The sequence below is a fragment of the Hippocampus zosterae genome, chromosome 4, assembly GCF_025434085.1.
Source record: "Hippocampus zosterae strain Florida chromosome 4, ASM2543408v3, whole genome shotgun sequence".
NCBI lineage: Eukaryota > Metazoa > Chordata > Actinopteri > Syngnathiformes > Syngnathidae > Hippocampus > Hippocampus zosterae.
In genome coordinates, this window is record NC_067454.1 from 5,751,862 (window position 1) to 5,779,370 (window position 27,509).

At 43.4% G+C, this 27,509-nt stretch overlaps 1 protein-coding gene across 1 annotated transcript in view; it reads right to left on the reverse strand.

Annotated features, from left to right (window-relative positions):
- Window positions 1-187: 187 nt before the first annotated feature.
- Window positions 188-27,509, reverse strand: part of LOC127600010 (AT-rich interactive domain-containing protein 3B-like) — a 72,303-nt gene continuing 44,981 nt past the window's right edge. Inside the window, exons 5-9 of the mRNA XM_052064340.1 lie at window positions 8,931-9,114; window positions 6,858-7,117; window positions 5,775-6,056; window positions 5,588-5,680; window positions 188-4,638 (exon numbers count right to left, since the gene is read on the reverse strand). Coding sequence (XP_051920300.1) covers window positions 4,448-4,638; window positions 5,588-5,680; window positions 5,775-6,056; window positions 6,858-7,117; window positions 8,931-9,114 — 1,010 coding nt within the window. The 3' untranslated portion in view covers window positions 188-4,447. The remainder of the gene's footprint in view (window positions 4,639-5,587; window positions 5,681-5,774; window positions 6,057-6,857; window positions 7,118-8,930; window positions 9,115-27,509) is intronic.

The following is a 27,509-nucleotide window of genomic DNA, read 5'->3' on the forward strand; positions in this document are numbered from 1 at the left end:
TTTGGGCCCACTCTGGTCGGCCAATTCCGTTTAAACAGGACACTTTACAGTACTTGGACTGAAAGTCTCATTTCAATTTGGTTTTACGTTTAGCACTCCCCCCAGTGGTGGACATCACTACTCGTATTCCATTGCACCCCCACCACCACAGTGTGTTCTAAAATAAAGACACAGGCCAGAAATTGAATTAAGATATAAAGTAAAACTTTATCATGACAAACAAGTTTAAAGCCCTGAGAACCACGTCTTTATATTACTAACCATATGAACAAAAGTGAATGTGTGAAAACCACTTTGCCAAAAAGTGCTCCTCTTAAATACAATCAGCACAAAAAAACAAACGTTTTAACAAGCATTCACCGCCATTTTGTCCACGTTCTTTTTCCTTGTTGTTGTTTGAATCAGAGAAAAAAAACCTATAATATTTATATAGAAGTCATATCATCATCATCATCATGTCCACATAATAACAACAGTACAAAAATATGCACAAACCCCACAGTTGAAAGAATATACGGAGCATTGTACAAGCCAAAGACAACATCAAAGAAAATTGATAAATGAGGTATCTGATAACCATTTTGCATAATGCGCTGATTTTTTCATTTAATATATTTTCGTAGTTTTTTTTTATTTTTAATTTTTTTTTATTGAAACAAAGATCAGGTTAGTTCTTTATCTTAAAGCTAAATTAACTCCTCCCCACTTTTAATTATTATTTTAAACATGTGCAGAACGTGACAGCTTCCCGTGTGATGAGCTCGACTGCAGTTACTGCCGACTAAACAAAGAAACAAACAAAAACTCGCAAAATGGAACAGCAAACAGTCAGTCTTAAATAGCATTCAGCCAAGCGACGGCACTGTTTCTTTCCTTGATGTTTACCTTGAATGTTCTCGCTAGCCGCATTGAGGTATTGTGGTGTGAAAAAGGGGGTTATGGGGCGCTTTTTTTTAGTACTTTTTAAATGTCAGAAATATCACGACAGCCGCATTCACTCATTCGCATTGAGCTAGCCTTGAATGCTAATGCTAGCTTCCGTCTAGTATCTTCTAATATCGGAAGTGACACAAAGTCTGACTGCACCTATTAAGCATAAAGTGGCATCACTTGTGCATGAGCAAGTTGGCTAGTGGAAAGTTTGTATCACAGATAATCGAAGAGACGCCAGTAGTGTTTTCAGAGGATTGTCAACAAAATTGGCGTTTAGCAGTAATTAAGTAATGATGCTAAGGTTGCGGAACTTGTCCACACACACTTTGCCGATAAAATTAGCATCCCCTAGTCAGCTAGCAGGAATTGTTGCTTGTACAAATACCTGATAGCAAAAAAAACAAAAAAAAAACGGCCACTATCAGCAGTTAGTATTTTTAGGTGCTAAACTCCATCCGCATGAATGCTAATGGTGCTAATTTATTGCAGAAGAAATATAACAAACAGAGTATGGCAAGTAAACTAGAGGAGTTGCTAGTAAAATAATCCCCCAAAGTCAATACGATTCTAGTGTCATTTGGTGGTGATTGTCAGCAAATTGGACGTACCCCAGCGCTAATATGTGTAGCTAAACTTCTTCACACAGACATCATTGCTAACAATTGCTCCCAGCTTGTGTGAAGTAGTGCTAGTTCAAATCCCGAAAAGCAGAAAATAGCCACCATCGGCTTTTTTGTTTGACTCTCAGCAAGCTGGGGGGTTTAGGAGCTAAACTCTATCCAAATCAATGCTAATGATGCTATTGTATGTTGCAGAACAAATGAAATTTGAAGAATGAGGCCAAATCAGTCAAGAGATTTTAGTGGCTTTTTGGAGGATTGTCAGCAAAGTGGACATACGCCAGTGGCATTGACGCTTAAGTATGACCCAGAACTTGTTCACACAGGTATTACCCAGCTCATCAGCTAATGTTAAGAATTGCTCGTTCAAATCCCAGAATGTCAAGATTAGTGGGATTATCACCAAACATGACATGTACCAACACTCCTGATGGCAACCTAATGTATACATTATCATACAGAAAGCAGGATAAAAGCTTTCTAGCGGCTTTTTGGAGTATTGTCAGCAAACCTGGTGCTCATCATTGCCAAACTGGACCCCGTATGAAATGCAAAGATGCTAATGCGTGTTACAGACCATATGTATCTGAACTTGATCACACATGCCCACACGTACACAATGGCAAACAGTCATTCGAGGGGTTTTTAGTAGAGCCGCTCTTAAGGATCTGTCCGTGTGGGTCCTACAAGATCCATTAGGTTGTGAAAAAAAAGACAAAATAAATACCAAAGTAATGTGGATTTCCACCTTAAAAATGATTAGTCATGGTGTGTTACATAAAAGCGGCCTATAAATCTTATGCATTATTATTAATATTTGATACAAACTTGTCTTTTAAGGCAGCGCTAGCAATGCTCACTCGTAATACAATACGCTGGCAGAGTCTATGTGGCAACAATGCTGCCCTCTGCAGGACACACTGGGACACTCTCAAGGTGGAAACGAAACAAAGGATATTTCCACATCCCACTCAATGGAAAGCTGCTTGACCAATTATTAATTTAAGGTCCAAGTACTAGTACGCTCTTTTTCCTTTCTAGTAAGACAATCCAACACGAGAAGGAAAATGGGTAAATGCTGAAACGGCTTGTCATAAAGCACTGAATACTGCCTGTAGCACCTTTTACAAGAACCCTGGGATTTTTCTGCATTTTATTATTATTATATATTTTTTACAGTGTCACCGTTCTGGGTAAACGTGGTTTTCACGTGTTACACATAGTTCTCCTGTCATGTTGTCAATGGGTAATCTCAAGGATTGGTTCTGATGAAAAAGCAGCTAAATGCGTCTGATCTGGTTGACCCATTCATAACCCCAATGTGCTCTGTAATGGCATCAACACAGACTGAGGGGAACAAGCTAATCTAGTACTGTATTAAGAATCCAAATGCAGAATGTCATGATGCTGTGTGAAAATCGTGTCTATGGAAACACCATAATGGATGCACACTTTCTCCTGCCTGTTGTGTTGAAGGCGATTGTCCCACAATTATTTCCTACATCACACCAGATGCTACAACTGATGTCAGCTAACTGGCGACAGCTGTCAGGCGGCTATTTTGTTGCTGTTCTGCATATTGTTCCCATGCCCCCACCACATTTTCGGAGGCAATAGCCAAGCACTAACTGTGTTCAGGAAGAAAGACAAAAATCTAATAAAGCTTTTTTTTTTTTCCTCCAGCATCTCCATGCCTTGTACATTAGATTAGAAACCAACGGCGACCACCTTTTTTGGTATCTAGTAGTTGTGCAATAATAAACAGAGGCTAAAAATCAGTTCAAGTTCATGTGATTGTACGCATGCAACAAGAAACCCCAATTAACAACATTCCTAGCCAAGGTCTAATCATGGAAAAGACCCACCCCCAACCCACCCAAAAAAGTGGTACAACTGAAATTAAAAAAGGAAGAGAAATGAGGTGTGTGTGTGTTACAAAAACCAGCAGCAGAAGCAGTAGACATTTTCTCTGTCAGTTCCCACTTCTTGGGGGAGGGAGGGGCAGCGGCTGCGGGGGCTTCTTCCATCACGGTTGCCCTATGAGGTATATGCAGTGTGGCTCTCCACAGAGAGTCTCATGAGGTATTTTTTCCAAGTTCATCTGTTAGGGGTCTGGTGGGAGCATATTTGATTTCTTTCCCCAAATACCTGAGAGAGGGACACCATTTTGTATTTTGAGGATGGTCCAACGAAGGGGGGCAGTGTCCCATCTGTTCCGTCGCACATTTCCGACGTGAGCTGCCCCCACCACACTTCAAGCGGAAGGACCATGAGGTATTTTTTCTTTTTTTTTTTTCTTCGTTGCAATTACCCGTGCCGATTATGGCGTCCCATCATCCACTTGAGGAAAAAATACCTAACTCCAAAAGAGAAAAAAAAAGTTAAAGAAAAAAAAAAACAGCATATGAAAACATTGAGGTTAAATGCGGTTGAGCTCCTGAGGTAAAAAAAAAAACACCACTGCAGGTTGGGTGATTGAGGTATGTAAAATCAGCAACAAAAAAAAAACATTCTAAAAACACAATCAAAAATAAAGATGACAAAATGGAGGAAAAAAGATTTTCAAGTTCAGCTGTGACGACACCTGTCAATGGGTTTTTGGCTGCGTTGATTGTGTCTAGCATGAGTTGTGTTCGTGTGTGTATGTGTTGTGTATATGTGTGTGCGTGCGTGCGTGTGAAATGCATAGTTGTGTTGTCATGTTCTATTCTCGAGCTTTTGTGTTCACGATTGGACAGCCAAGAGGTGGACAGGCTTTATGAGGTATTTGTTGTGCAACAGTCTGTAATCTTTCTCACGGGACAGAATATTCATGCTGGGCCCGGGGGATGGGGGAGAGAGGGGATGTTTTTTTTTTTTTTTTGGTGGGGGGGGGTGCATCAGGAAGGGACCAGTTACGGTGACCCATTGGGAGCCGGCTCAGTCGAACCAGGGGCCTTGGAGGAGGATGAGGAGGAGGACGACGTGGGACTGAGGGTCTGCCTCGGGGGTGCGGAGAAGCCAAAGCCAGCACTGGTGGAGGCCGAGGCGGCAGTGGACACTGTGGGCCCCAGCAAGCCTCCGGCCTTCTGGGCAAAGAGTGTTCCTGTAATATGTGACATCATCACATGAACAAAATGGCAGCTTGGAATGTGATCACTGACGCTTTTTCTACTGCTCACTCGTAGCTTGGCTTGCTTTTAGTATACTGAGGGAAAGTGAAAGACTCAACGCGACCTGAGCTTTTCTGTCGGCAAGTTTCCATATACCGTATAGTCAATGCAGTTCACAACATAATGCGCAAGTGCATGCTTGCCAACATTACATGACCCACCTCAGAAAACAGGTAAGTCATGACCGGTCGTTACCTGAGCCCTGAGCAATTGCAATTTTCAGTCGACACCAAGTGGGGCAGCACCAGGCAAAAAGGCCACCCAATGAGATGGATGACAATGGGTGGATTTTCCTGTGTAATTCATATTCTACAAATGCAGTATTAATCAGAATGCCCTGTTTAGGCTAGTCAACATATTATTGTAAGATATATTTTTTACTTGATTTCCCCTTTAAGTACAGGAGTTGAATGAGTACTTTTTACCAGTGTCTTTTTTGACAAGTACTTTTATTTAATCTCAAGTGCGATGTTAATGAGCTTCATTTAGACTAAAGTAGCGCTTTGCCGTCATCATGGTGCCTAAAAACTATATTGAAGTCAGTTGAGGCGCTTCATGTGGACAAAATTCAAGATTTCCGTCATCTTGTGGCATCTACAAGGAATGGATTCTTGGCACACAACACTGTGATGTCACATCTGTTGTAGATAACCATAAGTACACCCGTTTCCAATGTTGTGTAACTTACAGCCGTGCATTCATATCGCAAGCCTGACCAGTGCCTTGTCTGTCTGTCATTGACTGTAGTCATGCAAATCAGTATTTTAATAAATGAGAACTTAAATACACGTAGAATTTTAAAAAAAAAATTTTTTTTTGCTATTTGCGGGAGGGCTTGGTCACTCAAGACTGCAACTGAACATTAAAGAAGGAGGCACCCACCTGAGTACATTGTGCCATTGACCTCCACAGAGACAGTGATGCTGGCATTGCCATTGGTGGAGATGCTCAGAGACATGTCCTGCTGCTTCTCATCTGGAAAAAAAAAACACCCAAAACCCTGCTCATTCTTTTTTTTTCCCATCAGTTCCAAAGTTCGACAAGTGAATAGTGGTGGGAGGGCACTGACCTCTGGGGGTGGCAGCGGGGGCCCCGAGGCGCAGGTTCATGGGCATCTGTGAGGCCATGGCCAGCAAGTTGTGCTGAAAAGCTTGTTGCATGAGACGCTGCTGCTCCTCGGCCAGGCGCGCCATCTTCCTCTCGGGGCCCTCTGCCACGCCGCCCCCAGTGGTCTCCAGCTTCTCTCTGAGCTGCTCCAGTGTGGCGGCGCGCGCCAGGCCCGCCACCTGCTGTTGCCCCAATGCCAGGGCCATGGAGGGTCTGCCTGCCATGATGGAGGGAGTCAGGTCATCTGAAGGGGAGAGGAAAATAGAGCGTGAGACCACCTTTCTTAATTGCTACTCTCCTCACGGTGATTACTTTTACTAATAGTGACAGCAGGTTCACATTCCTGTCGTAATGACAGTCCTAAACAGGAACCTTGTGATGTTGGCAAGTGTGTTATTATTCATTTGTTAGGCTCGAAGTTCTCAAGAGCCCCAGGCAGAATGGGCTGCTACACAGACACAAATCACACCTGGCCATGTAAAGCCTCAAACACGCACGCACACACACACAGGACTAAAACACTTCATATGCCCAACTATCAAGACAAATACTGCATATTTGTCAGTTATGTGCATGGCCGGAATAGGAACTGCTATTCTTATTATAAAGCCAAACGCAAAGTACTCATTTTTTTTCCAGAGCTGTGAATAAAATCACTGATAATATATATATAAATTAACCGCTTCAAGGTTACCAATTACTTTTGACCGGAACCTAGGATGTTTGCCACTGCTCAGCACCAGTGAAGTAGCCCTGTATTGTATGCAAGCACTCGTTGCAATTCCTTTGAATGGCCATCAGAGGGAGCCATTTCTCTAACTAATCAGCGACCACCTTCTCACTGGAACACTCGAGATCAGATCAACACAACTATAGCAGAGACAACCAATACGGACATATTTTAACTTTTAATTCAATGTTCATACATTAAAACACTTCTCCATATGACTACAGTAATAGACAATGCTGAATTAATACGAAAAGTATGTCTGTTATTCTTGTTATGGTGTACTTAACGTGTCCAGCATGTTTGCGGTTCTATTACCTTTCTTCAGGACGGACCCCGGCGAGCCCTGCAGGCCATTGAGGGCCGCAGAGGTGCCAGCCCCGATGGCGGATAGGTGCATCTTGGGAGGTGAGAGGATGTGAGGGGCAGTGCTGGGCGACGGCGAAAAGCGGAAGAGGCTGCTGCTGTAGCTGGGGCGGCGGCCCTCGCGTCGGTTGCTGTCGATGGCGGCCTGGAGCTCGCCCGGGGAGCTAAGGCCCTTACGCTCGCACTCGTAGGGGTACAAATACTTCATGTACCTGCGAAACGAGATACAAATGCCAAATGGCTTGAGTTCAAATACATTCAAGGAGCTAGGTTAATAGTGTGTGCTTTAGCATTGCAGTAGGAGTACTCCACATACTGCACTCGGTTGCTTCTCGTAAAGTTTTACGATGAAAGCTAAAGCTAAAGCGGGTCTCCTTCCAGTAGCTACATAAATAAATACGAGACAGCCTGGCTCTCTTTCACTATAGACAGGAGAGACTGCTATGCACTGAGACAGCCTTGCTCTCTTTCACCCAGACTGGAGAGACTGCGATGCGTCATGGTGCACTGTGTGTCGAAGTGTACAAAACATGCTGAGTGTTGCGCTGACGTCACGGAGTACATGCACAGTCACAGCTTCAGTGTTTTTTCTGCCATTAGAACGCAAGTTAAAATGAACATGCAGTGTTATTATGTATGCTGACTGCATCACGGCGGATCAATAAGGCGCTAAGAGCCCCAGCATCCATTAGATAGAGCCTGCGGAGCACATTAAAAATACATGAGGCTTCATTAGGGCATCCTTATTAGTGGACAATGTGGTGTGACAGTCCATTCCAGCTTTTCTATCCGTTATGGTGGCGGCACCATCTGAAGCGTTCTCCAACTTCCAGCTGTCACTCAGGCGGCCACCTTAGTCTTGGCGAACTCTGAACCTACGCGATCAATAAATGAATAGTGATCCATCAATGTGATGTAATAGACGCAGGGGATTGGAGGTGAGAAGGGAAAGTGGCTCGGTGGAGGAGACAAATGGAGGCATGTGTACAAATACAGCGGGTGAGGCACGCAAACACACGCTTGTGGCTAAACCGCGCAACATGTATGACCCACGTGGGTCATACAGCACATGGCCTGTGAGAGCATTTGATTGGCCCCGCATTGAAATGGAACTGCTAGAAAAAAAAATGCATTTACAATGTAATTGTAAACGGCAATTCAAAGCCCAAGCTGTGGAATTTGCCCAAGATGGCAGACTATTTTCAATTCCGCACATGTGAAATTTAGCGCAATGCTCTGACCACATTACATAGCTCAGGCAAAAAAGCTTGACAATTTAACACCAACTTATAGAATGCCTGTTCCTGATTGGGGTGGATGTGGACAAATTCCATAGTGGGAGTTGTCAAAGCGCAAGCTCAGAAATTCGCCCAAAAAGGCCTGCTTCCTGTTCAATTTTGGACTTGGGTACCTGACACTTTTCCATGTCCTTTCATAATAGACACATTAACCAATTTCATATTGATTAATGAAATTGGTGTCAGAGATATTTTTATTGAACTTCCCAAAAATTGTTGAAATAATTATTTAACTTTGATGGCATGCTTTGGCCACAATGCATGGTGTAGTTAAAAAAAATACCTTGGTCATTTTAAAGGACATTTGCTTCTGACTGGGGCTGATTTGTCCAAATTCCCTTATTCCCTTGTCGGATCCTGTCAAAGTAAAAGGCTTGGAATTTACTCAAAATGCCTGCTTCAAACCAAAATACCCAAATTCCTATTGAAGTTTGGGCATACCTCCTTGAGACTTTTTGTTGTTGTTGTGATATGATACCCAATTTCGTGTTGCTTGGTAAACCTGGAATCTGGGGCAAAATCTTTTCAGTTGGTGCTACTTTGTGAGTTTGGAGGTTTTGGGGTCTAAATTTTCATAGATGTTGCAGCCATCAAAGGTGATTCATTGATGATAAACAGCAAGTCTAGATGGACCTTCACACGGCCAGATGCCTGAGTCCTAATTATAGTTAAAGTAAATCACTTCAAGTTGACTGTAGAATGTGTTGGAGGCCATTTTGCGTCTTACTGTGTGCGCAGGGTAAATGCGGCGCTGGTGATGGAGGTGGGCAAGTTGAGTCCCTTGGTGATCTCTCTCCAGATCTTCTTGTTGATGACCTCCACCAGGCCTCCCTTCTCCGTCACCAGCTTGTACAGCATGTAAAGATCCAGCACTTGCTTGGCCATGATGGGAATACGGTTGACCGGGGTGCCTGGTGTAGCGGGGTGGGGTGGGGGGGGGGGGGGACAAAAAAAAAAGACATGATTCACGCCGCCTGGACCGTCAAAGCGGGAAAGGTATCACGTGGTTGTAATATCAATAATTACTTGTTTGCACATGCATTTGTGACAGAGTAGCCAGACAAGTTCTCCATTGTTGAGGCTTGTCAGCACTTAAAAGGGGGGGGGGGGGGGGGGTGCAGCAAACAGTAACAGGCACAAAATAAGATGCATCTGTGATACAAAGATGATGAATGAAGATGGATTTCTGCAAGAGTGCATTATTAGAAGCCATCCAAGTGTGCTGTTTTGTTCTGGCCACAAGCAATAATGACATTTTGAATTCTTAGTATATATGGTATGGTGTATGGAAAATTGAACACAATCTATAGGAGTTCACTTTTCCCCCTTTCGTGCACCCTGTAACCCAATAACAAACTGTCCACTGTAGTAACCGCTGACCCTGAAAGGGTTAAATGAACCCTATAAATGGGAAAAATGACTACTTCAAAGTAAAATGGCAGACTTTCTGTATCTTTACATGCATGAGACTTTTTGGTGGATCTTCTCATAAAAGACAAGGCTATCAAATTTCATGTTTTGCTACATTAAACTGGCTTTGGAGGCTGGATTTCACCCCAACAATTTAGCGGCAGGTATGAATGATTTAAACTGCGTGAGAAGTTTATGTCTGAAGGACCATGGGAAATGGCCAATATCAGATTGAGGATATCCAAAGTTTTTTTTTTTTGGCTTTACCATGAATCATACGTGAAAAAAAAAGCCCTCATGATTTGGTAATGCAGGACATGGCGTAGGACAAGGTTGGCAATGAGGCTGGCATGTGTCTTGCACGCCTGTTAAATTTGGCTTGAAAACACATTAGCCCAGTTAAGGCAATCTGGCTTGACCTGGAAAAGGGGATTCGCAAACAACACAAAGCCGAGCAGCTCGAGACTTTTGATACAGATGCATTAATCTTGTCAACAGCTTATCTGCACTCAAGCATGAAGGGAGCGTGTGGAGAGGAGTGGGCACGGTCAAAAAGGGAGGTGAGGAAGGTATCGTTTTTTCTTTTCAATTGTTGACTCATTATTTTGTTAACTCTATTGAAAACAACGCAACCGAAGAGACAAATTGGGGGGGACTCAAATGTCATGCCTTCCTCCTGAAGACTCACACTTTTGTTCTTCAAAACAAGGGATGTCAAACTCAATTTGGTCAAGCGCCACATCGTAGTTATAATCCAGTTTCCCTCAGCGGGCTGTTATGACTGAAAACCATGTCAACGTACAGTCTAATCATCAGATTATTCCAGAAATATTACCCAATTGCCCCTGGAGTTCATTGTTATTACATCCTGTTGACAACACATTTAATTTGTCAAGTCAAGTCAACATTATTTATAGAGCACTTTCAAACAGCCATCGCTGCATACAAAGTGCCGTACATGGAGCGATTAGATTTCATGCAAAACTGTGGTAAGAGAATATTTAATGGAAGTTTACAACTATTGTTCAATTCATGTTTCGATGGGCATTGGCGGTAGAGGGACTGAGTAATGTCTGTTAAAAGTGAAGAAAGAAAATGCCATTGGTTTTATGCCAAATTTAGAGAACAAAGCTGCGAAACATGAAGTAGATACACTTTATTTGCTTTAGTGGGCCACAGTTTGATACATGGGCCAGATGTGGCCCCCGGGCCTTGAGTTTGATACACTGGTTTTACACCATGCATAACTGCTCGTGTCACAACATGGCTAATAGATTGTCGCCTTGGTTTCAATCATGCGTCAAACTCTAGACCTGGGGGACCGATCCGGCCCGCTGCCTCATTTTATGTGGCCCGTGAAGCTACATGCCGGTTATGGACGGCCACTATCGCTGCGACCTTTGCGGGCGCGGCTGCGCTACTCTGGCGGGTCTGAGGGCGCACCAACGTGCGCATCAGCGGCGTCAACAGCGCGGGGATCGAAGGATGGGGGAGCGCAACGTCGTCTTCGGCTACGAAAGACTGGAATAAGCAAGTAAGCAAGGCCCGTGAAAAAAAAAACGTGTGTCAATTTGAATCGAAATGTCAAATCACCATGTGTAATAAATAACGTTTACACTTTGTTACCGTTTATATTCACTTGAACAATAATTGAACAAATTATTATCGTTGACACCCCTGGTCTAGAATGATTGTTATGTATCTTAACTAATGCTTGTGACCAAAGTTCTGGCCCACATAAACCTTACCAATTAAATATTAAACGCAAATTCAGTTCTGTCACGTTTTTCTCTTTTGTAGTAATTATTTGTACACAAAAACAAACTATTAAAAAAAAAATCCGAATACCGATCATTCAATATCGTTTTCAGTCGCATATCCGAATATAAAAAATTTGAACTCCAGCCCTTAATAGAGATAAAAATAGTTTCTGTACTCTGTACAAAACTATGTACTGTATTATGTACAGAATCAAAAAGTGCAACACATCTAATTAAGTATGGAGGGAGGAGTCACTGGAGGCAGGGGGGGGGGCAGCAACCCGCTAATCCACAGACAGCAGTGGGTGGAACCTGCAGGATAGTCCAGTATAATGAAGCTCATTTAGAGGATTGCCGCACTAAATCCAACACACCCGAGGCACACGTACAAGGCCACTCGTACGCAGAGTTGCTCTGCCCGGTTAATTCCCGTCAATCCTTCAGCCCCTTAACTTGGAATTGGACTCATTAATGACTTTGACGAATAACAGCGATCAGGCCATGCAGATTAGCCCTGATTCATTTTAGCAACATGTCTTTAAGCCACGTGCAACGGGGGTGTGATGTGGGCAAATGGACCTGCCTTAGAGCAGGAAGTCCAATTCACAACTCAATGCTGATTCTGGACTCAAGAGTCTTTGGTTTGCGCGGCACTGTTTTTCAACGCCAACTGCATTTGAAACATTGAAATGGTGTGCGGAAGTGGATGTTTTGCAAATTGACATTGGCGGACTCACGCACTGTCCACTATTCCGCTGTAGAGAAAAGCAATATATCCCATGACGCATTGCGGCAACGGCGATTCAAATAATGTTGTCATTTGACAAGATTGTCATAGAGTGTCAACAGACTGCAATCCCGTCTAAAGGCAAACGCAAACAGATGTACAAGCAGAATGTTTACATGCTTGTTCACACGCATGTCATGCGACGTGGCGGCAGCCAAGCATTTTCTGGCATTGCTCTTTCCTCATTGTAGGGATCAACAATGGGGCGTGTACAGCACGTCACAGCGAATACACAGTCAACAGAATGGGATTGTGTTGTCGGGGTGTGTCCAAAATAAGGCCTGCATGACGAGCAAAAACACCAATCAGACTAGCAACATGTTTGACCAGGGGTGTCAAACTCATTTTTGTCGCGGGCCACATTGTAGTTACATTGCCCTTGGAGGGCCATTATGAATTTTGAGAAACCATATAAATGTTTAATCCCCTCCACATATTGCATACACAGCGCACAACAAATTGATGAATAACTAGTTTGAAAATCAGAAGTCAAGAATAATGACTGTTATTGTGGATTTTATGTGACAATTTCAAATTTTGCTTCAGACTTTAGCAACTTGACGTGCATGATTTGTTTTCGCGGGCCACATAGAATGATGTGGCAGGCCAGATGTAGCCCCCGGGCCTTGACTTTGACACCCGCGCGTTTGACCATCAACATTTTCAAAACAGTTGACCATTGGAATAGTTGTAAAATAAGGCCTAAATGTGAACTGTGAGAGATGACGTATATAGGACAAAAAGTATATGTTTGCACCAAAAAAAATAAAACTGTCTTTAGAAATTTGGTTTTAAAATGGAATAATTTCCAAATATGCAGTTGAACACAAAGAAGCAAATTTGGAGAAAACTTTCAAACAGATTTAGTCTTTTAAGAATACTGTATAAAAAAAAGCATTTTAGAGCTTTAATGACTCAAGTGGGTCACATGAATCTGTGAACATTTATGGCGGAGCAAAGGTACCAAAAATAACAGGCGGTTTAAGATAAATGGTGACAGTTTGACCTGTATTGTTTCATTGTCATTATTTCCAATGGGGGGGGTGTTTTCTTTCAACATTCAAATAAATGCAAAGTCAAGCAAAGTGTGTTCTGACATGGAGGTGAAGACGTTTACCGTCTACCTCACGACGGAACAATTCAGACCTGGCAATAGCAATGCTGCGTATGTGGTGGCACAGAAGCTTCCCGTCGAGGTGTTGGTGCCGCTGGGTTCACCAAAGCTGCAGATAAATGTTGTGGCAGGGGAAACATCGGTCTAATCTGCAAAGCCAGTTAATGTGAGGCAAAACAAGAGTGCCAGCTTCTTTTGCAAACAGATACTGAGACAAGTACGTAGCGTCATTCTCTGAAAATCACGGCCGAGGTCATATTTGGACAAAATGTTTCTTGGGCCTTAAACATCTCAAAATGCTGACCACCTCTTGCTGAAATCGGCGACATCCCAGTCGATTCTCCCCAACGTTAATGTTTTTTTTAATTGTATATATATATATATATATATACACACAATATAATTTTGGTTTGGTTTTCGGAAAGAAATGGGGGGAGTGGGAGGGGGGGCTTAAGCCACATTATTTTAGGACGGTGGCACCTATGGAGTAGGGCAAAGTGATTTAGTTCATTCACGGTCAGCCATTCGAGAGCATATGGACTTCTATTTATTTATTTATTGTAATCCGCAAAAGATAAATGACCGATACAGAGTCCGCATCACAGCATGTAATGCACCAGTCCACCTGTTGAACTCCTCTAATTGGGGCAGGATCTCATTCCTGACCTGGAGAGGGTAATCTACCTTTTTTCGACTGAGGACCATGGTCTCAGATGTGGAGGTGCTTATTTTCAATCATTTTTAAAAAATTTTGCACCATAGGTTTGTTATGTACAGTGACACCGTATTGTGATACACTTCCCTGTATTGTTATTTTTTAAAAAATTTTGCACCACAGGTTTGTTATGTACAGTGACACCGTATTGTGATACACTTCCCTGTATTGTTGTTCAGTGGTGGCAGCGGTGCGGCATCGGATGGATAAGTGAAAGCTTTTGGCCATCAAATCAAGCTTATCCGTACATGCTGTTATCTGCACATGAAAAATGATAATGCCATGGTATAAAAAAAAGGACATGATAAAATGTTATCTTTGCGATATATAGTGTCATATCGCCTAGCTGTAAGAGTGACATGACACAGAACATGAGTGTAATATTAGATTGTACAGAGCTGAATGGCTATAAATGCTGCTACCACACATCCCCGCAAGGCCTGAAAATATTTTTTGATTGCCTTTTTGCCATGTTTCCAGAACACGGACCAAAAGTGTTGGGTGTCACTTATTTGATGCAGCATCAAGCCCACATCAAACAATTAGTACAACCAAGCAAGGTCAGAGATCAGCCAGGGGTTATTGATGTGTGAATTAAAGTGCAGGTCAGCAGGAAGCCATGTTTTCAAGCCGCAACAATGAGCCCACAACAAAGAGTGCTTTGCCCCCTAACACCAACCCCCCCACCCCCCCACCCACCCCCCCCTGACGTGGTGATGGCCTGGCCAGCTGCTAGTGAGGCCACAAACAGCTCGCGCCACACTTCACGTGTACAAAGACAGATGTGTTTTTAAAACAGGACCTCACAGTCAATGAAGTTGTTGTCCCATGAAAAGCATGGATGTCACTATTTTAGAGCGATGTCAAGACAGACTCAGCACCAGGGACATCAAGAATGAACAGCGAACCTCCACCTATTGCACTTTGGTATTCATGATAATGCCAATGATTACTATTATTTATTTTGTGGAACTTAGCCGATGCTATTTGCATTTTTGCTATAAGACGTCAAAAAGCTGGTGCCAAAGCAGTGGCCAATAGGAAAGTAGTGATTGGTCTCATGAAGTACGTTTGAGTGATACATTTCCAATGAGAGATGAGCATCTTAATATGTCAGTGAAAAGCCCGGTTTAGCCTGGGTTGTTCATGGAAAGCTATGGAGAGTCTTTCCTGCATGTGCACTTTTGGTGTAACCCATTTTAAGGGCAACGTTGTCAAGTCAAGTTGAAATGATTGGAAAGTTTTTGCAATCATATTTTGGAGTATACTTAAGAATTTATTGATTAAGGCACATCGTTTGAGGCGCTGTCAATTACGTGTGATCGGGCTCGATTCCTAGTCACCGTGAATAGTGGGGGCTTACTATACCGACTTAATTTTGTGCCTGTCCTAAGTGGTGTGGAGCTGTGTTTGAAACCTGAGAAGACGGCATTAACTGATCAACGTAAGGTTTCGAATTTCAGTCTGGTGCAATCGCATTATGGAGACAGACATGTAATAATTCTTTCTAAAATTTTTTGGGGAAAAAAAAACCCACTTTGGCAACAGCTGCGTCCAGAGAGTCAACAAGCCACGGTTGCCTTTTCTGTGCAACATCTGCGCCGTTTAACTCTAAGCAGCCTAATTGGACCGACCCAAACACCTCTTTTGATCACAGCAGAGCCAAGTGTGCTTTCATCACAGGCGGCCATTTCTGCAGTTGTAATTGTTGCGACTTCTCCATCTGCTCGTTTTACTAGGAGAGCGCCGGTGGAGTGTCGGTGATGACGTGGCGTTGAGAAGGACAGGAGCCCCGTCGGGCTCACATGGCAACCCAGCGCTCATTTCATCTCTCTATAAAGCCCTGATCTGTCCACTCAGCTGCTCCCAGCCCATCTGTAATTGGCTGCAGGCTTCACCTCCCATCATCCTTTGCCCCGGACTGATTTCCCCCCAGGGACAAGGCCATCAGGAGCCTAGTGATTAATGGCAACAGGGGTCAGGGGTCACTTTGCCCCCCCCCCCACCCCCGACATCACTCCCTGATTCCTTCCTCTTGCCACACGGCTGTAGCCCTCCAGTGGCTAGACTGGTCATGATAGGGGGACTGCAGATCAAGTCATGCAGATAGGCAGCGTTGATGGAAGTGAAAAAGACTCTCTCACAAGTCAAGAGAAAGAAAAAAATCTAAAACCAGATTCATGGACCTTCTCACCTTTAAATGGATAAAAACTTTCCTTTGGACAGCTGATTATATGACGACTGCTGTTTTTAGACAAACTTGAAACTGGGTCTTAAATACTGCAAAATTCCCCTTTTCAAAAGCGCAAGCAAAATGTTAAGGAACTTTTCAAAATAAACGGCTGCATTTTGGTGACAAAGCCTCCGTTCCATATTTTAAAATTTGACATATTGACATATTTTTAATGTGACAAAACGTGTGAAATCAGGTCTCCAAACGTTGCGACTTTTGTTTTGTAACTAAAAATGTTCCAGTCTTAACACCCAAAAACATTTCTTTTCGAAACTGGAGGAAGTCTGCAGGTGCGAGAATATCACAATCATGAACGAATGCCGGAACATCCGTCATTTCGCCTTTTTTCTGACATGTTACGGACCAATCGAGTGATCCATTAATGGACAAAATAATATTTAGTTGCAACCCTAAACACAACATTTACATTCCATTCCTCAGACTGCAATTTGTGTGTCAAAAAGAAGGAACAAGGTCGTTTAATTTAACCCATGACCTATTTTTTAGCAGGAAGCAGCTGTCCACATTAAAGGGCTTCCATAATAAATCAATTAGGTGCCTCCTGATGCCAGTAGTAGTGGTGAGATAAATATTCCTGTCGTGATACGCTGGAATTTTTTTTTCCTTTTTAAATAATTGAAGGACAGCCTCGTAACCGACCGGAAATGAACGCTTGATCGAGCTAGCCACAAACAAACACTGCAAGGCTTTCCTGTAACAAAAAGAGTCAAATAAAAGGAAAACGTGATCTGAAACTCATGTTTAACAGTTATGTATTTACAATTCCAGTAAACAGCAGACCGTTGTACCCATTCTAGACGTTAATGTAAAGAAAAGCCTGGGAGCAGAGGGTAAGGGAGAACTTTTCAGCTTCTCGCAAAGAAAAAAAAACAAGGAAGGACGGGGGAGGAGAAAGAGTGGATTAGTGCTATAAGGAAGGTGTCAGCCAACACAAACAGAGCCCCTGCCCCCATGGAAGTGTCTGAGAGCAACAGTGTCTTCCTCTTCCCTCCACCTTGACCAACACAAAGGCGTCACCATGTTATAATTACTCTTCGTTCCGATAGCCCAGTCTAACAAACCTTACTTAGGAATGTCTCGCCGTACAAAATGTTCAAGTCATGAAACGCCTCGACAGGAAAATATTGCCTCTTGTTACAAAAAAGATTTCAACATACGAAAGGTAAAAACACAGTATGGGCTGCTACTCGTAGCTCCGAGTTTCCTGAACGCAACATGCTTATAGCTAGCTATTACCTAGCATCCCATTGGCCATATGTAACAACATGAATTTGTTACATATTTTGATGCGGTTTTATGACTTTGAAAACATTTACGTCTGAATTTTGGGGAGACTTGGAATGGATTAGGCTATTTACATGGAAAACGTGTCTCTTACAAAATTTTTTAGTTCCGAAATTTCTTCCAGAGTCAATAAATGTCGTTCGTAGCCGTACGCACGGTACTTGGATGGTTTAATAAACAGTCATCAACGTCATGAAGCCAAATCCGTGATATGCTGTAGCAGAACCACCAAGTGTGAACCGCAATATCGTGGCGGATTATTGTACAGCAACAACCCACCTATTCGTGGTTCACTATTCACTATACATCTGTCCCCAATTATACATGGAAATACTCACCTATTCGCATGATTTACGACCTTTATAAAATGCTTTAGTCATTTATTTTTTTTTACTATTAATATAGCTTATAAGAAAGACAATTTCTAAACTTTTTTAGGATTTAGTGTGTATCCCAATCTTCTAACTTTGTGGTAGCGTCAGACAGCCGCCACTGATTTGGTACAGATGCTCACAAGAGAAATGTGGGTCTGGACTCCAAGCGAAAAGTTTACTTTAAGTCGGGCAGAGACTGGCTGTTTGGTTTATACAAGTCGGGTGAGGGGCAGCATTTTCTCTGGACCTCGTTGTACACACTGGCGGAATGTTTGTTTTATTTTTAATGTATGGCCACGGACATAAGAGGTTTAAAAAAAAAAGACCACGGTGTGTGGAATTTGCTATCTTTAGTTCAGACACCAATTCATATCAAGTGGTCAGATGCGCAGCCGCCACATAAGGTAGGTTCAATGTAACGCTACACTATAGATGCATTGCTATTCTAAGCATGCGTTCCGAGCCACAGCTGACAGGGGGGTTGGGGGACGCACACTGTGAGGGACGCTCATCTAATTAAGTCCATATTATGTTGATCGATGCAGCCAACCTCCATTCATCGCGGGGGGGATAGATGCATTTAAGACCCACTCGCCGAGTGAAAATCTGTGATCATATTAAAACGTTCATTTCAACCCTCCCCCATGCTTAAAATACATTTGAATTTATTAAAGCACACTTTTTAAAAAAATCATGTGAACACCAACAAATCTGCCATGTGAACATTCTGCACATTTTGTAGCATCTGCTGAAAAGTGCGACTGAGGCTCACATTTCTCACTGCAAGGGCATTCATTTTAGGAAGCACAGTGGTACCTTGACTTACGAGTGCCTCAATTTATGAGCTTTATGAGACGCAGACTCGATTTGAGTGGCGGGCAAAAATCGGAGTTACAAGTGAACTTTAAATACATCACCAATTGTGTCAACTGGAGCAATTCATGTACCGTAATGTTATCTAGCGCATGGAGGCGGAAAGAACAGCCAGAGTCGCCGATGCACGTTCACTTGTTTGTTACACACTGCAAACACAAATACAAATGTGGAAAGTTAGAATGGCTGTGAAAGTCAGTGCCCCCCCCCCACCCCCACTGCCTCCTCCACCAAGAAACAGCAGGGACACATAAGTAATCGCTAGTACGGTGAAGGAAGCCTGCCGATACTCTAAAGGAGCTGTCTCGTGCGCTCTGTCAACTCCATCGTGGAAAATAACTGGCCAGGCTCCAAACCACAGTCAGGAGCTGTAAATTTCCCCAGGAGCAGCTCACAAAGCTGCGGGATGTAGGGGGCGCGGGTGGGGGTAGGCTTGTCAGACCGCTCATAATAACACTATTAGAAGCTCAAGTGTGCGATTACAATTTTGTAAAGAGCAAACCGGCTATAAATCTGGATGCCATGCCATGCAGGTACACTTCAGCTGCATATACGGTCAACTTTCAAACAGAGTAACTCAGGAAAAATAAAAAATTCTGTACTGTACGCGGGACCATTCGTGCCCCGACAAGCTTCGAATCGACTGTATAATAAAACTGTCTTTGCGACGTGTGAGAGCGGGTCTGTAAACCGAGCCGCATAGATCTGCTTGACAAGTGTTTAGTGTAGTTACTCGACGACTTCTATTTATTAGCGTTGGCGTGTCAAAAATATTGTAAGCAGATGTAAGCCGGCGCACTGCAGCACGTGAAGCGCCGGCTGGTTGATTTTGATATTCGAAACAAATAGCCCGCTCGTCATTTCATTCCAATTTTACGCATACAACTGGCATGAATGATTTTTTTTAAAAATAAAATGTTTGATTAATTAATTAGAATGAATGAACTCATATATTGGTACCATTGTAAGCCAAACCACTGACAACAAAAATATATTTTTTAACATAATTGGCCAAAAAGATTCAAATGAGTACATTTGACATTGAACTACAAATCATGGAGATTTTGTTGAAATACAGTACTGCAATATAATGTATATTTCATACTAATATATATATAAAACTGCACTACAATAGAACTAATAACGATTATTTGTCAGTGTATTTGTTTCGTATGAAAAGCTGCACATTTGAATATTTGCAGATCTCTTTTCCATTTGTATTAAACCAAGATTTTCCCTCCTTTAGTTTGATCAATATCCCCATGTAGATGTTTAGTTTGATCAATATCCCCATGTAGATGTTCAACCTGAATCCACTGGTTAACCAATAATTCTATGAGGAGATTATCAATGTCTATTATGCAAACGCCACCCACATTTTGTATTATTGGCTCTCCAACATCATGCATGCATTCCCAAATTACTAGAAATCGAAGACTTCACTGCCGATGTGAGCCGTCATAAAAAGAAAACAAGAAATATGACTCCTCGTGTCATGAAGACCTGGCCAAATAGAGTGTAGGGGGGTATTGAAAAGGTTGCGAAAAATGAGATGGCCTTTTCAGCTGTAACCCAAGTCCCAGAGGATCAACTGACCGGACCCCGATCAAGATTGGTTGTTATGGAGGCCGCGAAACAATGGATGGACGGACGATGGGATGGATGGATGATTGGTTGCCTGGGATCTGAATATTGGAGAACATTGGTCTGGCTACAGGATTATCGTTTGAGAACACCGTGAACGCTCTGCTTTCATGATATTTTTTTATGACCATGTGGAACTCCGGGAATGCTAGAACACAAATCACTTCATGGTTTTTCACACGTACAGTACATGAGAGCCAGAATTTTGTCATTGTTCTGCCCAAACTGAGGCGCTGGGGACAAACTCAACCTGGCAATTCAACACCAAAGAGAGCTTGAGGTGCCATAGCTTGGGGTATGCCATGAATTGTGTTGAATTAATTTTTGTAAAAAGTGCAAATCCGCATAGCGTAGGCGACAGGGCAAAACCTTGCACCTCCAAAATGGTCACTTTTCAGTGTCTCACCAGCTTAAACCCGGAAATTCATTTTTCTTCTACACGTGAATGCTTCTATGCATTTGATGGGCCGTACTTTACAACGTCACTACATTGTGCAACAGCAATTCATATTTTGAACCGCCGCGAAAAAAGTACACGGCACTCGTGAAATGGTATGACAGAACGCTATCCACTGCAATTGTGCATTGTGCAGTACAGGCTTGTCGAGTTCAATTGATCCCACCCCACGCCTGGTGTGATGGAAAAGCAGGCTGGGCCAAGAAAGGCTGGTGTGGTGTGTTGTGGTGTGGGGCCGTTCTGGCCACTGTAATGGAAAAGTGACATTGAGTAGCAACATTGCTGTCGATGGGCCACGATTCTTTTTACACTCCCTTGTTTCCACTGCGTTTAAGATAAGATATCCTTTATTCGTCCCACACTGGGGAAATTTACAGCCTCCAGCAGCAAGAATGTATGTAGAAAGAAGAAAGGAGAAAGAGAAAAAAAAACAACAAACATCTTTCTTTCAATTAAATACAATATGAACACAATGGACAAATCTCAGTACTATTTACAATTTTCCTTCACATAATTTAATTATTATTATTATTATTATTATGATTGCAGAGGTACCGGGTTCGATTCCAACTCCGGCCTCCCTGTGTGGAGTTTGCATGTTCTCCCCGGGCCTGCGTGGGTTTTCTCCGGGTGCTCCGGTTTCCTCCCACATTCCAAAAACATGCGTGGCAGGCTGATTGAACACTCTAAATTGTCCCTAGGTGTGAGTGTGAGTGTGAGTGTGAGTGTGGTTGGTTGTTCGTCTCTGTGTGCCCTGCGATTGGCTGGCAACCGATTCAGGGTGTCCCCCGCCTACTGCCCGGAGACGGCTGGGATGGGCTCCAGCACCCCCCGCGACCCTAGTGAGGATCAAGCGGTACGGAAGATGAATGAATGAATGAATGTTATTTTTTATTCATCAGCCTGACAGCAGTCGGTTTATAAGCACACTTGTCAAGCTTCACTCTACACAAAGCAATGTTCTGCTTTGCATTGACAATATATGCTTACATTTGGGTGTGTTGAGGGCAACATCAAAGGAGGAGTTCCTAAGTGCTGTGACATACAGGCACAGTGTCATGGAAAATGTCCAACAGGTATACCTTAAGCATTCTTTGATAATTGAATCCGCCGATGTCGCAGTTTTGCAGGCTAAACGAATTGGCTAAACAATCACACCTGAAACCAGCTGAGTGAACAAAAGCTACATAGCAATATTTTGCCTCAAAAATGAACTATTCGTGATTGGTAGTATCACACAGAGGTGAATATGAAAATCCCCCCCCAAAAAAATTAAAAACAAAGAAAGACAGGGAGCAAAGTACAACATTCCTCTTAGTTGCTTATTGAAGATGCAATGTTGCAGCAGATCAAACGTGTCGGAAATACTGCACACATGAATTAGTACTGCAGGCAATGCAATTCACTCCACCCAACTGCCACTTTTGAAGGCACCCCATCATCATCCTGATGTAAAGGTTGGTTTTCCCTCTTTCCAATTATACATGCAAATGAACAAGAGTCTGTGGTGTAAAAAAAAAAATAAAAATGAAAGGGCACAGGAAAAAAAAAAAGAGGTTACATTTCCAACATGTGTGCACGTACGGACGCACACGTACTACTAGTTATTTAACCGAGAGGCAGAAGACCACCGCTCTATTTTCATGTTTAACTGGAAGATCGAGAAAATGAGAAAATGTCAAGAATGTGTATGTCACAAAGCGATAGAACGACAAGGGATGCTGAATATGTACGTAAGAGGAGGGGCATTTACTGGAGATTTCTTTCGATGAGGTAGATGAAAATTTAACTGACTCAAATGGTCCCCCAACCCACCCCCCAAAAAAATCACAGTTGATTTTATGATAATAGTTTGATTCCTATCATAAATTCATCACGCAGAGTAGAATATTTAATGATTTTTAAAATGAAAATGAAAATCCACTTTTTGAACTGAACTACTGAAATGAACTTTGCGACCGAGTTATTGAGATGATCCTGAATTTAATTACCAGGCTTAAGCGAACCGCGGTGGTCACCAGGACTGTCAGATTTGTCGGACTGGCTCTTGCTGGAAAGAAAATTAGCCGCTTGAGTCAATTGGCACCCAGATTGACGGACGTAGCCTTCAGCTGACGAGCTTCTTTGCGGCGATCAATACGAGAGCTGAAAAAGCGATACGCTGGTATTGAAAGTGCGTGTGTGTGTGTGTGTGTGTGTGTGTGTGTGTGTGGGAGGGAGGGGGGGGGTCCTCATCCAAATTTTAACCGCCATCAATGGTAATTGCTTTTGGCATTCGGAGGGCATGACAGCTGGTCGTTTATTTGCTCTTGCAGGATGTAACCGATGCCGATATGCAAATTGGCTCCAGGCATGTGAACTCACTGAAAGAGTTTGGATGGGTTGAAATTTCTTTATTGACAAATGGGCCAGTATGTTTACGACCATTATACGACTGAATGTTTATGGTGTCTATGTATTTGTTCCATCCCTTGGTATAATTACATTACAAACAAAATGTGGGAATGTAGTTGATGATAGTGTCGGTCGTGTTTTAAGATTGTAAAATTATCACGAGTCCTCTAATATTTATTGTATTCATCTAAACGCAATGAATGGACGTGTTTTGAATCATACAAATATAAAATACACAAGTATGTTTGATTAACTGTAATTCAATTTCACATTCTTAATATTTGTTTTAAAGTCTTTATTATTATTTTTTTTTAGGAAAAAAAAAAAGAGCGCCCGAGGAAGTAGTTTAATTGATCGACAAGATATTGGGTGGACTTGTCAATCATAACACGCAAGAGAGAGTCTCAGCAAGTCGGCCATTTTGGATTTGACAAATTCCTACTGGGGACCTAACCAAATGACGCCCGATAAGAAGCAAAACATTTACTCGATGCCAATTTCATCCATCCATACAAAATTTGGTAGACAACAGGATGAGTCTCAAGGACCCAAGACCCCCCATTATTTTTCATGTACAATAAATACTGACCAAATAAAAACACATTTTAACTTTAGCCCAACGTAACCCGCTAAATGCATCCATATCATAGCGGGCCCACACGCAACAATCAAATCACAGCAAGTGAAGTGGCGTCAACAAACCTAAGGTCCGTTCCTTCGAGTCAAGCGTTCTTATTTTCCATTAGGCCACTCAGGGCTCTGTTGCTTTGCCCTGCTGCTGCGTGCGCATGGAATACTGGTGGAAGTGAGCTCAGGGCTATTGTACTAGCGTAGGGCTCCTTCGGGGGCCGTAATTGTGCTTGGTGCCATCCATCACAGGGGTGTGGAGGCCAGGAAGCACTGCTTTAAGAGTACACACAGGACACAGATGGAAGAGCAAGTGTGGCAGGGAGGTGTGGGGGGGTCTACGCAGAGATGGCACGAGATGAGTTCACGTGTGGCTGCTGGTTAGCGCTTTCGTCACACGACATTCAATTCAGGTGTACAGAGATAAAAGGTTGCTGTTCCAAGTGGTTTTATCCTGGTTTTCACAAAATACTTGAAACCCAAACATTTTCTTTACCGTCTGATCCGCGCACTGCCACTAGTTGGCCCGTTTTCTCAATTTTGTCGTGTGACATTCACAAGCTGAGCTGTCCGTCACTGGTTAATAGCCCTGAGCAACTGTGATGTCATTTTCAGTCAAAGGCAAGTGCCGAAATAGCCATATTCCATAAATGTGATATTAATCGGAATACTGTGTTTAGACTAGTGGGACTGCATAGAAAATATTCTTGGAAAGAAAATTTGGCGGTTGACGTTACGGTGCCGTCAGGTTTTTTCCCACCATTATATGCAACTTAATTGCTAGCTATGCACAAAGCAGCGTGTCTGAAGCCTCGAAGTTGGAAAGCAAGCAGTTCTCGGAACTTTGCACTGATTAATTATTTGAATTTTGGCAGCGTATCACACTCGAAGACAAAACGAGATGGTTGAGATGAACCGGGCGGCCATTGTTATATTTATTCGGATGACGGCGTGAATCGTTCAGCGGCCTATGATTCTTCTATGCTACGTTAGTTACGGGTCGGGTGATTAAGAATTTCCCGGCTGGGCAGCTTAGAGAGTTAAATCTGTTTACAGTATGGTCGTAATTAAAGATGGACGGCGCAGAGTGTTGGAACAAATGGCAAAGGAGGAAACAACAGGGGAGGGGGGCGATGGAGGGGCTGAACTCAGGAAAGGAAGCAGCACAAAGAGTAGCCTCGGTTGGCAAGAAGATTTGTATCGACCCTGGCTAAGAATATCAAAACAAACATCACGAAAAGCACCATTTCCGTTGGTTTTGAACAAAGACGACGCAGCACCAACCCCCCCCTGCGACCACCACCTCGGTTGCATTGCCTCCCTTAAGGCTGGCTTGTAATTTGTCCGCTTGTAAGGGTGGAGTTCGCCCCAAAAAGGCAAACTATTTCCTCAAACGTATCAACACACAAGAAGCCGCACAACTACAAAATCTTTGATCCAGACTGGGTGGCAGTTTGGGCGTCTCGCTTGGTGGCATGATTAAAAAGTAGTCGGGGATCCGCCCTTTTCCTGTGACGCTCTTCCAAGATGGACGTGTGATTATCTCCGTGTGCTTGGTCAGCTGACCGACTGACTGATTGATTGACTGGCTGAGTGCGCCTCCACTGACCCCCCCCCCACCCCCTTTTGTCACCTTGGCAGCCCATCTCGAGAGTGCCCTTGTCCGCCGTCACCTTTTTCATGCCACCCAACATACGACGCCCCGGCCCTTGTCTGCTGTCCATCAAGCAGCCGGCCTGTCGGAAAAAGGTTAGCCCCCCCCCTACACTTGTTTTGAGATCATTAATCATATTGTGAAGGACAGGAGGAGGCCCCTTAATCCAACCCCAACCCCCCAGATCCCAACAATGAACACCCCCCCCCCGCCCAGGCCTCAACCAAGCAGGCCGATACCACGGTGCCCCCCCCATCCCCCATGGCGTTATCAAGTTTCAGTGGTTGTAACTGTAGCACAATAAACAGAGGGAGCGAGGAAGGGGGGGGGTGAAGACGGAAGGAAAGACAAGGGAAGGAAAAATAAATGTCATTTGCTTATTGCGTTAAATCGGCGCGTGCGGTGTGAAAGGGGATTCGCACGCTGCCAAACTGCGTAACATCGACAGTCACGCATAAAATAAATGTCGTCTCTCATACGTCCAAAAGCGTTTCACAACTCTCAAGTAGGCAAGTGCTGCCAACGGCCCCTTTCGCATGACGACAATTTGACCTGATAGAACTTTTGTTTTGTTCTGTGTAAAAGGCAGCAACGAGTAACGGGGTGGACAACGTCGCCCTGGAAATTCTTCGGCGGTAGCGCCTACGGCCGTAAGAGATGCCTGACGCCAGCTGTGTGGTAAACGTATTTCAGAAAAGCCGGGACAAGGGTGTAAAGTTGAACACCGAGCACTGTGCCCTGCTGTGGTGAAAGCAACTTTCACGCCACCCTTTCACGCAGTCTGGTAAAGTCTGCATTTTTCCCTGACACAGTTAGGTGTAAAAGACATGGAATGGGAGGGGGGGGGGGGGTGAAGTCAACTTGGAAATGGTCCGGCTGGGGGCGGTGTCACAGCTTTAACAAAGCCACTAGGTCACATGTGTGTCGGGGGGGTTGCAAAAGTTGGGACGTGGTTGTAAAGTCCTAACACCAGACACTCACTTCTCACTTCTTTTGTGTTGAACACAATTGTTGCTTCACCCCTTTTAGACTGCTTGTCCAAGTCTGAGAGCAATTGCCGTTTGGCTCCTTCTACAACGAATGGGAGCACAATGTGGACCCGGATTTTTTTTCTGGCCTTAAGAATCATCGATTCTGGCTCTTCTGTTCGACCTCAGATCGATTCTCTTTAATGTAATGGGCTCTCGGAGTGAAAAGGGCTATTTTTTTTCCAGAAGTTGCAGGCAAAACGAGGCTAGAGAACCTTCCTATTGTCGTGCGGTGTTTGTGCCGAGGGCCCCGCCTCTTTACCAGGGGTGGGGACGGCGTACAGCCGAGCTGGGGGGAGCATGAGGAGAGTAGTAATATAATGCATACTGATCCCCCCAGAGCCCATTCATGGCGTAATTGGTGTGGACAGAGCTCATGGTCTCAGGGTTACAGTTAAGGAACTTCCTCTAATGTCCTGCTGGGAGGCCGACGTTTCCCACAATAGAAACACCAAAGGGGATACGGGAATGTCTTCATTTACGCATTTCATAATGCCGAAAAGAGGTACAAAATAATGTAAATTGCCCCAGTGTGGGACAAATAAAGGATATCTTAATCTTAAAACAGTGCAACGGGCATCACAGCAAACACATTCAAGTGCCAAATCGATTGAATATCAAAGTTTTTTTTATTTAGAAAGTCTAATTCCATTTTTTTTAATGGAACCAATTTTTTATTTATTGCCATTTTGAGCTCGAACAAATGATCTTACTTGCTGCCTCCGTGATAGCACTTTGAACAGAAATTCTATGGCTTCACCCTTATCACTGCCACTTCCTCCGTCCTCGACTCCTTGCATCGTGTAAGATGACTCGATGGCAATGTACCAAAGTATCACCTCCCAGAATAACTCTAAAGCGCAGATAACCCACCATGTGGTCCCTGCTAAGCCGAGACTGCATCTTCGATTAGGAGTGTAACGCTAGTGTG